The sequence below is a fragment of the Acanthopagrus latus genome, chromosome 22, assembly GCF_904848185.1.
Source record: "Acanthopagrus latus isolate v.2019 chromosome 22, fAcaLat1.1, whole genome shotgun sequence".
Classification (NCBI taxonomy): Eukaryota; Metazoa; Chordata; class Actinopteri; order Spariformes; family Sparidae; genus Acanthopagrus; species Acanthopagrus latus.
This window is the reverse complement of record NC_051060.1, coordinates 24,666,557-24,677,562: the sequence shown is the minus strand read 5'-3', so window position 1 is coordinate 24,677,562 and position 11,006 is coordinate 24,666,557. Positions and strand designations below refer to the sequence as shown.

The window sequence follows — 11,006 nt, the reverse complement described above, 5'->3', positions numbered from 1 at the left end:
GTGAATGCACGGGGAGGTGGTGGTTGTGAGAAAGTGGGTGATTGAAAGAGGAAGTGTGATGTGGCGAAAAATAGGAAGAGACACAATGAAGAGATTGTGATCAGGTTAACATGTTTGTGTCAGGAAACAAACACCGAACAGACACAAAGTCGCCGCCCACCTGAAGAAGTGGTTGTTGCCCCACAGGATTCTGTCACCGTGATGGATCTGGACCGGGCTGGTGACCGCGGCGCCGTTCACACATGTTCTGCAGGTTCCAACAACACGAGACAATGTTTGAGAGGAGAAAAGATTAAACTGTCGTCATTCTACACACTCTGAACAGAACAAATAAACCAACATGCAGATGTGTCACCGTCAACACAACACAACACATCTGTAGATGGTTTGTTTGGCTCCATTCACACAGGTGAGTGTGACTGAATATCTTGATGTTACAGACCGAATCGTGTATTTATTCATATATTAGATGCATCTGGGTTTGTCCGCTGTGAAGTCCCAACAGTCGATCCATCGGTTCAGGTGGAGTACTCACCGAGCGTTGCGGTGAGGCGTGAGCACCACGCCGCTGCTCTCGGTGATGTCGATGACGCAGTGCTCGGCGTGGATGGCCATCCCGCACAGCTGGATGTCCTGCGAGTTGGCCGAGCCCACACGTGTGTGCTCCTGGACACGGAGGAGAGGCGGTCACACAGATGAACAACACGTGTGTGAGTACAGGTGAACAGCACTGGGCTGTATGTGTGTGTTGTACCTTCAGGTAGTAGACCAGCAGCTCGTTGAGGGCGGGGTCGGCGTTAAGGTTGACCAGGAAACACTTGTCGTTCACCACTCGGATTCCAGAGGACTGCAGAGAAATACCCAGACTCTCCAGCTGCCTCTGACGCTCCTGCAGGAAACAAGTTGAATCATTAACACGCGGAGTGATTTGTTGATTATTTTGAATTTGAGCTGCGCGATGAAAGAAATGCAAAGGTAAAAAAAGGGAACTGAACAGAGAGCTCCCAGTTCTGTTTAAGTATTTGAGAATGAGAACTTTCCCCTCTATGAACCGAAGCACAGTGTGTGTGTGTGTGTGTGTGTGTGTGTGTGTGTGTGTGTGTGTGTGTTACCTGTGCAATAGCCTCAGTCTTCCTGAGTTTATCCTCCCAGGTGACCGTCATCTCTTGGATCAGTTTCTCAGACTCCTCCAGCCGCTCCTTCAGCTCGGGGGCCTTCATAGACTGACAGAGACAGAGGCGGAGTTACACTCTGCACACATCAGCCAGTTATTATTCACCACACCTGAGCAGGAAGGTGTCATCTGCACCTCGGCCTCGGTGAGCTGCTCCCTCAGCTTCTCCACTTCCTCCCGGAGCTCCCGGATGATCCTGGCGTTGGGGTCTTCGTTGACGACGGCGTGGTTGACGATGCTCTTGGCTCTGTCGGCGTAACGCAGGGTGGACAGCGTCTCGTCGTAGTTGTCTGCGGCCGGGCTGATGGTGGCGACCATGGCGGTGCGGCTGTTCCCTCCCAGGCTGTCCTGCAGGTGGAGGCACAGCGACGATCCACAACAAAACATTTTATACTGTGATTTATCCAGAATGTGTGAGGAGTGCATGTTTATTTATCATGCTGTGTTTGAGAGGATCACAGTCTCTGCAAAGCTGCATTTAACACTATTTGCAAATTAAACACTAGTTTAAAAAACCCCAAATTAAAAACTCAAAGCTCAAATCTCCGACGGCGCAGAGCTAATGACAAACAACCAGCAGGGCCCTGAAACTAAACGGACACTCTGCAAAACTAATTGGTCAGACTTTAGATTGAAAACATGCACATTGTTCTGGCAGCCTGTGGAGTAAAGTGGGCGTGCAGAGTGAAAAGAACTGAGGATGCAGAGAAATCACAGCAGAGGAATCTGCATGAACGAGGCCGCGTCTCTTTGTACCTTGAGCAGCCAGGTGAGCACCGAGTCTCTGTAGGGAACAAACTTGTTCTTGTTCTTCCCGGCTCCCTGGTCAGCCAAGGCCGAGATAACTAAACCCAGAGTGCTGAGAGACCTGGAGGGAGGAGCGCAGAGAGGTGGAGGACAGGGAGGAGGGAGGAGGGAAGACAGGGAGGAGGGAGGAGGGAGGAGGGAAGACAGGGAGGTGGGTGGACAGGGAGGACAGGGAGGAGGGAGGACAGGGAGGACAGGGAGGAGGGAGGACAGGGAGGAGGGAGGACAGGGAGGAGGGAGGAGGGAGGACAGGGAGGAGGGAGGACAGGGAGGAGGGAGAAGGGATGACAGGGAGGAGGGAGGACAGGGAGGACAGGGAGGAGGGAGGAGGGAGGACAGGGAGGAGGGAGGACAGGGAGGAGGGAGGAGGGAGGAGGGAAGACAGGGAGGACAGGGAGGAGGGAGGAGGGAGGAGGGAGGAGAGGGAGGAGGGAGGAGGGAGGACAGGGAGGAGGGAGGAGAGGGAGGAGGGAGGACAGGGAGGAGGGAGGAGAGGGACGAGGGAGGACAGGGAGGAGGGAGGAGAGGGAGGAGGGAGGAGGGAGGAGAGGGAGGAGGGAGGACAGGGAGGAGGGAGGAGAGGGAGAGGGAGGGAGGAGGAGGGACAGGGAGGAGGGAGGAGGGAGGACAGGGAGGAGGGAGGAGAGGGAGGAGGGAGGACAGGGAGGAGGGAGGAGAGGGAGGAGGGAGGAGGGAGGAGAGGGAGGAGGGAGGACAGGGAGGAGGGAGGAGAGGGAGGAGGGAGGAGGGAGGACAGGGAGGAGGGAGGACAGGGAGGAGGGAGGAGGGAAGACAGGGAGGAGGGAGGACAGGGAGGAGGGAAGACAGGGAGGACAGGGAGGAGGGAAGACAGGGAGGACAGGGAGGAGGGAGGAGGGAGGACAGGGAGGAGGGAGGACAGGGAGGAGGGAGGAGGGAGGACAGGGAGGAGGGAGGAGGGAAGACAGGGAGGAGGGAGGAGGGAGGAGGGAGGACAGGGAGGAGAGAAGTTACAGCACAGAAATGTAACAGAGCAACCAAAAGACCACAAATCATCAAGACAATCTCGGCTTGAAACAGCTTCCTGCCGAGCAGAGAGAGATCAGCTCACGACACGAGGAAACCAAACAGACCCAAACCACCGACTGTGGTGAGGTCATGGACTCCAGGATCAGCAGCGAGCGAAGACAGAAAACAGTCGAGTCGAGTACAAACTGGATCACTGAGGTCTTAAAAGTCATCAGTGTCATGTAGAGCTGCAGCTTGTTACCAACAATCTCCATAATCAGTTTTTAAGAAAAAACATCAAATATTTGTTGGCTCCAGCTTCTTAAATGTGAAGATTTTCTGCCTTTCTTTGTCGTTTGTGGCAGTAAATGAAGAGTCTTTAGGTTTTAGGACAAAAGAGGAGACGGACTAGTTATCTGGCTGATTCTGGTCTCAGTGTCCAACACAACAGTGTCACCAGTGATAATCGATGAGCAGCGAATCATTTGAAAATGAGGTGGAAATATGGAAATGCAGAAGTTTCTCCACATCACTGGTTATTCTCCACTTTGACAGTAAGATTTGTAGTTTTCCTGTAAGTGTTCATGAGAAGACGTGTCCTTCGGCTCTGGGATGTTGTGTGCTGAGCATTTATCTCTGTTTCTGACTACACGACTGACTGATGCTCTGGTGTCCTGATGCCGTATATTTACTTTCTGTTCACTCACTTGTTGATGTTGCTTCCTTCTTTCAGACGTTCGCCCGCCGCTCCGGTCTTGGCGGCTCGCTCGCTGCCGGCCAGATCCACCAGACTCAGCTTGCTCACCTTCTCGCCGCTCGTCTGGACCGGAACCACAGGACAGAACAGATTCATTAAACGTGATGACGTAAAATCTCCTCCGCACGCTGCTGAGAGAAAAACTTTAGGCCAGTTGCAATTTGAGGAGACTTGCAGAAGATTTGTGGATGGATCTCTGCGTTCGTCGTGTGTTTCTGTTAAATCCCTGTTTTTATGTTTGTTCTACATCTCGCTGTATGTGAAGATGTTTTGAGAAAATGTAAAGAAAAAGCTACAAGCCACAATTTCCAGTTGAACAGAGGAGGCGTAACACAGACAGTAAAACTAAGGTAACACCAGAGGGAACACAATTTAATATCTTTATACATTCAAATGAACAAATCACATAATAATCAAGAGTTACATCGGTTTCATTTAAACAGGAATGTCAATAAATAAACGATTAGACATGGAGAGTGATTTGATCCTGTGTGTGTGTGTGTGTGTGTGTGTGTGTGTGTGTGTGTTACCCCAGACTGTAGGTCCATGAGTGTGTGTGTGAGGATGATGTTGAACACAGCGTGGGATCTGCTGCTCTCTTCGTTCATATTCGTGGCTGCGACTGTACGAGATTTATTTCCCTCTGACATCAGAGACTCGACGTCCTGTCACAGACACAAACAAACACTCAGACTTTATGTAATAACTTGTTTTTCCCTTGGCGGCTCGACGTGACGGAGGGGAAAAGACAAACAGAAGAGAAACGAGACGGCGTTACAGTTACCTTATAGCTGGCCACCGCCAGGCGAGACAGGCCGTCGACGTACGGTCCGAACACATTGTGCTCTCTCACTCGGAGCGCTGCTCGACTTCTACAGAGGGGAAACGTTATTAATCCTCCAGTTCTGTTCTGTTCTGTTCTGTTCTGTTCTGTTCTGTTCTGTTCTGTTCTGTTCAAACCAACTGCCAACATGACACGGCTGTGTTGCTCCCTTCCCAAAAAACCAAATAGATAGAGCCAGTCTTCAGATGGAGATGTTCAGGTCTCCTCTACACTGACTGTACCTGAATCCATCTTAATGTCACCTGGGCTGAACAGTTCCTCACCCTTTGGGGTCGAGCAGGTCTCGGACCTTCTCGTTGTAAATCTCCATGTAGGAGACCTCCACGGTGAAGCTCTCTCCCTCCCGGGCCTCCTGCACAGTCCTGCTGAACAGGGAGCTGCAGAGTCGGGGGATCAGACCGGGCTGCTCCGCCGAGCCCATCATGGTGTACGACTTCCCCGAGCCTGCAGACACACGGTCAGTGTTTCTGAGTAAAAACATCAAGCTGTAAACCAGTCAGGCAATATTAAAGAGGGAATATGTAAGTTCACTTCAAGACTGTAATCAGAGAACATTGATAAAAGCTTCTTTAGCTCACAGACGTCTCATTAACATAAAATAATAAGTTGTGTATCGTGGTGTCTTGTGTATGTACTCCTCTGTCGAGACACGATATAACAGACTAATTCATTCAGTAACTAGTGAACAGATCTGGATAACACTGCTCATCATTCTGCTTCTGCATGTGACTATAAATAAACAGATGTAGCACATCAGCTCCTCGGCTTTCATGCACATTCACTGAGGATAAATCAGCCCTCCAGAGTCAGACGCCAGAATAAAAAGCTGCGAGCGGCTGAGATTCAGACGAGTTCGCAGCGTAAAATCCAGACACCCTCAATTAAAAACAAATCAAACTGCTTGTTGAGATTTTTTTCCAGCTGAAGATTCATGTTGAGATTCACATTTGGGGTCTTTCAGTGAACAGCAGTGCAGCTTGTCGAAGAGGAAAGTTGATCCAAACCCGAGTCAGAAAACACTCGAGTGAGAATATAAAGACACAGATGTTGTCAAAGACGCAGCAGAGACGCTGAGAGAGAGCTTAAAGGACAAGTTCACCCAAAAATCAAGATTAGTCAGGTGAAGTGTCGAAGTCCACAGAAGAGTTCTGGAGCTTCACGGTGAAACAGAGTTGAAGCAGATGAGACTTGATTTAAAACAGAGAAACAACTGAAAAAATTAATAATAATACTAAAATGGCTTCACACAGCTCTGTTCGTCTCCCAGGCAGTGTCATCGTGCATCCACTGTAAAGTTCTGCCATCAGGACCAACTGCAGCTGAACCACAAATATTTTGGACTTGTCATCTGGCTTGTGACGACTCGCCCTGACTGGAAATATCACAACACGCCTCAGTGACCTTTCCATCGCTCCTGACGTATTTAACGTCCTGTTAGTAGCTAATAAGCTTGAAACTGCTTTCTCACAGCATGTTGACACGTCACAGCAGGAGAACTCAGGTGTTAACTGACGGCTGAGACACACACTGAACGCATCGTGACGCAGCAGGTGGAACCACAAGCATCATCTAGTGAAACTAACAAACCAGCTGCTGTTTGTAGTTACGTTACTCAGAATACAGTCATCTCTGCAAAATGCAACCGAGGCTTTTTTTTGTAAATGTACCCGAGTCAAACCTTCATGTAAAAGCATAATTACAATGATAGAGGCACTTCTAAGTTTACCGTGTTTACTCGAACATGGAGAAGCGTCGATCTCAGAATGAGACGTAACCTGGAGGACAGTTAAGGTGCAACGCTCCTGAAGCTCAGTTCCATATAAATGCAGATAATTTGTTGTTTTGTCGTCAGTGAAAAACAATATTGACCTTGAAGTTGAAAAAGGAGCCTCATGTAAGAAACAATACTAAAATCAAAAGCCGGAAAAGTGACGTGAGATCTGGTGTGGACAGTTGTTGGAAGACAGTAGTTCCACCTGAACTGTCCTCCAGGTTACGTCTCATCCTGACATCGACTCTTCTCCACTGGCAGGACGGCGGCGAGCGGAACAAGCTACTGCTAACATGAGCTGTTCAAAAACTCTCTTTTTAGTAAACTGCTGGTGTTGATGTGTAGAGACCCTGGTGATGCTACCAGCAGAGTTTCATGTTGTGTCCAGACTTCTTACTGTTTTAAAAATACAGATTTTGATGCTATTATAAAAGTGCCCATAGCACTCCCACTGAAAATCAGTCTGACCTCATATACATTCACAAAGAAGGCCCAGGTTGCATTTTGGTGAGAGTTTCACTTTAAGCACTCAAGCTAACAATAATATAGAGCTACTTCTAATATTACCAAGGTTTTTAACTCTCACCTGTCTGTCCATAAGCAAAGATGCAGGCGTTGTAGCCCATGAAGGCGTTGTCCAGCAGACTCTTCCCCAGGCTCTGGAACACCACATCCTGACCTGCACACATCAGAAAACACACTTCATCATCTCAAAGTACAGACCGCAACTTCAGCTACACTTCAAGATAACTCTGGAGAGGCAGAACAGTTTTCTGAGCTTCTTCACATTCAGACCTGACTTTGTGTTCTCTCGTTTTCCATCCAAGTCGAGAGTCACAGCCCAGAATAGACGCGGTGGGCATTTAGTTCAGGACCAAAAACATCTAACACAGGCTGCCGAAAGATTTACTGTACACCCCCTTTACACTTCCTTTCTTTGTCTCCATAAATAGTTCAGAATATCAGCAAACAGTCTGTCAGGAGATAAATGAGTCACCGAGTGGTGAAGCTGCACTAAAAACAGAACGCAGCAGATCGAGAGCAGAAACACAGATCCTGTGTTCACTGTGCTAACCTGCAAACTTGTCCTGCTGGGACTCATCCATGGACCAGAAGCAGTAGTCGTAGGCAAACACCTGAAGAGAAAACAGCAGATACAGGTTTCAACAAGAAGATGATCAACACATGGATATTAAACAGAGTATTCAATCATCATGTGCTGCTATGGAAAGATCATATATAAAGAATGAGTGAGAAGAGAAATGTAACTGAACTCTCACCTTCGGCTGACTCCTGGAGGCACAAGACAGAAGAAAAACAAATATCAGTTACCAAATGATTTTCATATTAAACATGTAAACTAAGATAGCTGCCATGCTAATGTTCTGACCCGTAAGTATGCAGTAACCATCACACAAATACTCTGCAGTCATTACTACATCACTACATGAGTATTTGTTCAAGATTAAGAGCAAAATAACATCTGTAGGGAACACAAAGCTGAACCCCGAGGCCTCGTCAATATTTACTCTGAGCAGCAAACCTCTCACGTCACGTTCACACCTGGAAGCTTCCCAGGTAGAAGCTGCTCATCTCACCGAGCGTTTCTTCTATATTTTTTCCCACCAACATTTTCCCAGCCTGCCCGGGAGCATCGACCCTCGCGGTCACATGACTGCTGTTCTAACCTACAGGCCGGTGGTTCCAGCCTCGGGGTCATAAGCTCGTGTCAGTCAGCTGTTAAATGGCTCTCAGATAAAGAAAAATAAAAATACATAATACATATGTGTCAAAATGCACAAACTGCAGATTCAGATTTATGCTGACAGATAGTTATTAGTTTTCTGCCTCTGGGAATCTTCTGGTAATTAATTCAATGAAGCAAACTGAAAGGAGAAAAACCTGTTTGGATCATGAACCAGTTACCAGCTCTCAGCTGTGTGAAGAGATGCGTCCTGCTGTACAGGCAGAGAGCCTCGACCACATACAGCATGTTTTATGATCCTCCATGTCACTGTGTCGCAGATCACATCAGATCTCTACAGAAATATTTTACATTGTTTGGGTTCGTTCATCATTCGTAGTTTTGTCATTTTATATCAACAAAGTTCAATATTGTGATGTTTAGTCATCTGGAAGTGAAATGAACTGTGGTTCCGCCTGCTCAGACGCTCTTCGTCTCTCTGAATAACACGTCATCGCTGCTGTTCCTCCAGACGTGCTCGACATTCACTCGCTGCTCTGTGACAGTTCAGAAAAGTACAGCAAACAACACTGCGGCAGAAAAAAACAGCAGAGCGAGCAAATACTGAGACCCTGACACGACTCTGGGTCAAAGACAGTGGGGGACACAGTGAGAGCCTCAAGGATACCGAGTCAACGGTGTTTTTAATCGTATGGAGCTTAAATATCTGTCAAGGTGACTAATCCTCTTTAGCTCCAAGGGAATGAAGCGGGGAATGTGACCTTCTCTGTATCCCTGATTCACAGGCCCAAAGCTCAGCATTCTCACCAGAGCACTTTAAAGCACAGTCACTGTGTTTTAGGTTCACAACAGTGCAGCTAACAACAGCATCAGTCAGTAAACACATTCCAGCCAGCAAACATCAAATCTAATTATCCGACATATTCTCTTCTCTTCGCTTGCAGCTTCGTGGTGTCGTGATGGAGCGAGTTAACGTCTGTTGTCCCTGCGTTTGTCTTCAGCACACCAACTTCCTGTCTGTCAAATAACAGACTTCAACATCCTGCTGGTGTTTATAAAGCGCCGAATGGTTTCTGATGGTAATATGTGTGATGGTAATCAACCAGGTCTCCAGAGAAGCCCCGCTTCAAAGTGTAAAGTCAAACACACACACACAGTCTTCACTCAGGCAGAAATATCAATTTAGGCTTTAAAGAGAAAAGGCCACACACACGGGTGGGGGTGGGTGGTGTAATGAAACAAGGCCTCCCTATGTGAGACTTGGCATGAAAGAGCAACATTAAGTCCCGTCCTCTCCTGGGCTGGCGAGGACATTCCTGAGATAACTGGCAGAGACTCGCTGCTCCAAGGAGTCAACTAAAGGAGAGGGAGGACGAGCGCTCGGCGAGGCCACGACACGCAGCGCTCAGGTCCACACAGCCGGACTGATCCAGAATCAGTCGGTCTGATAACACTCAGCCCTTCTGGGCGGATGGTCGCAGATTCTGTACGCACCATTTCTCAAAGTCAGATTATAAAACAAGAAAACATTTGCGATGCACAGACAGATAAAAACGCGGGACTCTTATCGGAGCGCAGATATGAAAGGTGGTTTCAGGGGCTGATAAATATCCTGCGACAACTCAAGGTCTGCTTACAGCATGTGCAGTTAAAATGGGATCCAAGGCTCCATTAATCTGCACCATCTTGAGGCCCCTGCTGCATCCCTGCTCGCAGCATTAACACCCCCCGAGGCTCATGAAGCAGTTCAGTTAAACCTGTCGGGCTGCGAGCTGACTCAGCAGAAACTTCTGTGGAATGACTCCACAACAAACAAGGCTTTCCTGTTACAGTGATTAAGCTCATAATACAGTACATTACTATTGGGAAACTAATCAAGAGGGCCTTTATACAGAAACTGATGATTTTCAGAAAGAAATACTTGCTGCTGAAACATTTCACTTCCCTCACTTGTGCTGTTCTGGGATCAGTGATGGAGAGTTGCTTGTCTGTGTTGCACTGAGCCTGTAGAACCTGTTCACACTGAGCCCACAGGGGAAACATACCACCGCTGAAGCGTGTCAGGGCAGAAGAGACATTCACTGATACATCATCACGCAGAAAAATGCATAGGATCACTTGAAATATGAGACGCTCTCTTTCTACAACGAGAGGGATTCATTCTCCAGTGACAGGAGAGAACTGACCTGAGGCATGTTTACTGAACACAGCAACCTGAGAATGGGCCAAAACCTCCAGGGAGCACCTACCTACCTACCTACCTACGGTTCTGACTCACTGCCCGGCTCAGCTGGAGGACGGGAGAGAAGTGGACTGTTCTGACAACAGGAGACATGACACACGTTCACATTCACCCAGTGGACAGACAGCTGGCCTCACTGCACTGAGGGGAACTCTGGCTTCACATTATTAAAAACAAAACAAAGACAAACTTCTGCTCTCAGATGCATCAAGTGTAATTTGCAATCAGATAAAATAATCTGAGTCTTGAATCTTGGTCCATTGTCCTCCGCTTTGTTCCTTCTCCTTTAAATCCTGGTGTGACTACCTGAGCAAGACTGAGCTGGAACAGACACACCCTTTGTAAAGAAAGACACGATGATGCAGGAAGGACGCAGAGGGAGGAGGACGGGAGGAGGATCAGGTGGGGTGAGGTTTAGATTTGGGCTTCTTTCGAGGATCTGGGCGCTAACCTGACGGGCTGGTTAGAGTCTAGATAAACTCTTCTGCAGGTGATCTGAGGGAGGGAAGCTCGTGGAGCTCCTGCACTGTAATAACTGCATGTCTACACACATGAAGGGCGTCAATCATTAACCCGCTACTGCGTAGAAGTGGGATCAGTTCCAGCTGGAGGCTCCTCCAACCTCAGCTGGCTGGATCTGTCGACTGAAATCAGCAATCACAACGTGTAGGAGAACATGAAGAAACCACTAAAGAGAGGAGCTCCTGAATATTAAGCCT

General features: G+C 48.2%; 1 protein-coding gene across 11 annotated transcripts in view; it reads right to left on the bottom strand.

Moving 5' to 3' along the window:
* LOC119012727 (kinesin-like protein KIF13B) overlaps positions 1-11,006 on the bottom strand; it is a 32,242-nt gene that overhangs the window by 17,927 nt on the left and 3,309 nt on the right. For all 11 annotated transcript variants that reach the window (XM_037086787.1, XM_037086789.1, XM_037086788.1 and 8 more), the window contains 13 exons: positions 7,621-7,633; positions 7,416-7,476; positions 6,927-7,019; positions 4,833-5,013; positions 4,510-4,597; positions 4,256-4,390; positions 3,676-3,788; positions 1,931-2,042; positions 1,310-1,522; positions 1,113-1,223; positions 755-889; positions 536-666; positions 161-247 (listed from right to left, as the gene is read on the bottom strand). In XM_037086787.1, coding sequence (XP_036942682.1) covers positions 161-247; positions 536-666; positions 755-889; positions 1,113-1,223; positions 1,310-1,522; positions 1,931-2,042; positions 3,676-3,788; positions 4,256-4,390; positions 4,510-4,597; positions 4,833-5,013; positions 6,927-7,019; positions 7,416-7,476; positions 7,621-7,633 — 1,473 coding nt within the window. The remainder of the gene's footprint in view (positions 1-160; positions 248-535; positions 667-754; positions 890-1,112; positions 1,224-1,309; positions 1,523-1,930; positions 2,043-3,675; positions 3,789-4,255; positions 4,391-4,509; positions 4,598-4,832; positions 5,014-6,926; positions 7,020-7,415; positions 7,477-7,620; positions 7,634-11,006) is intronic.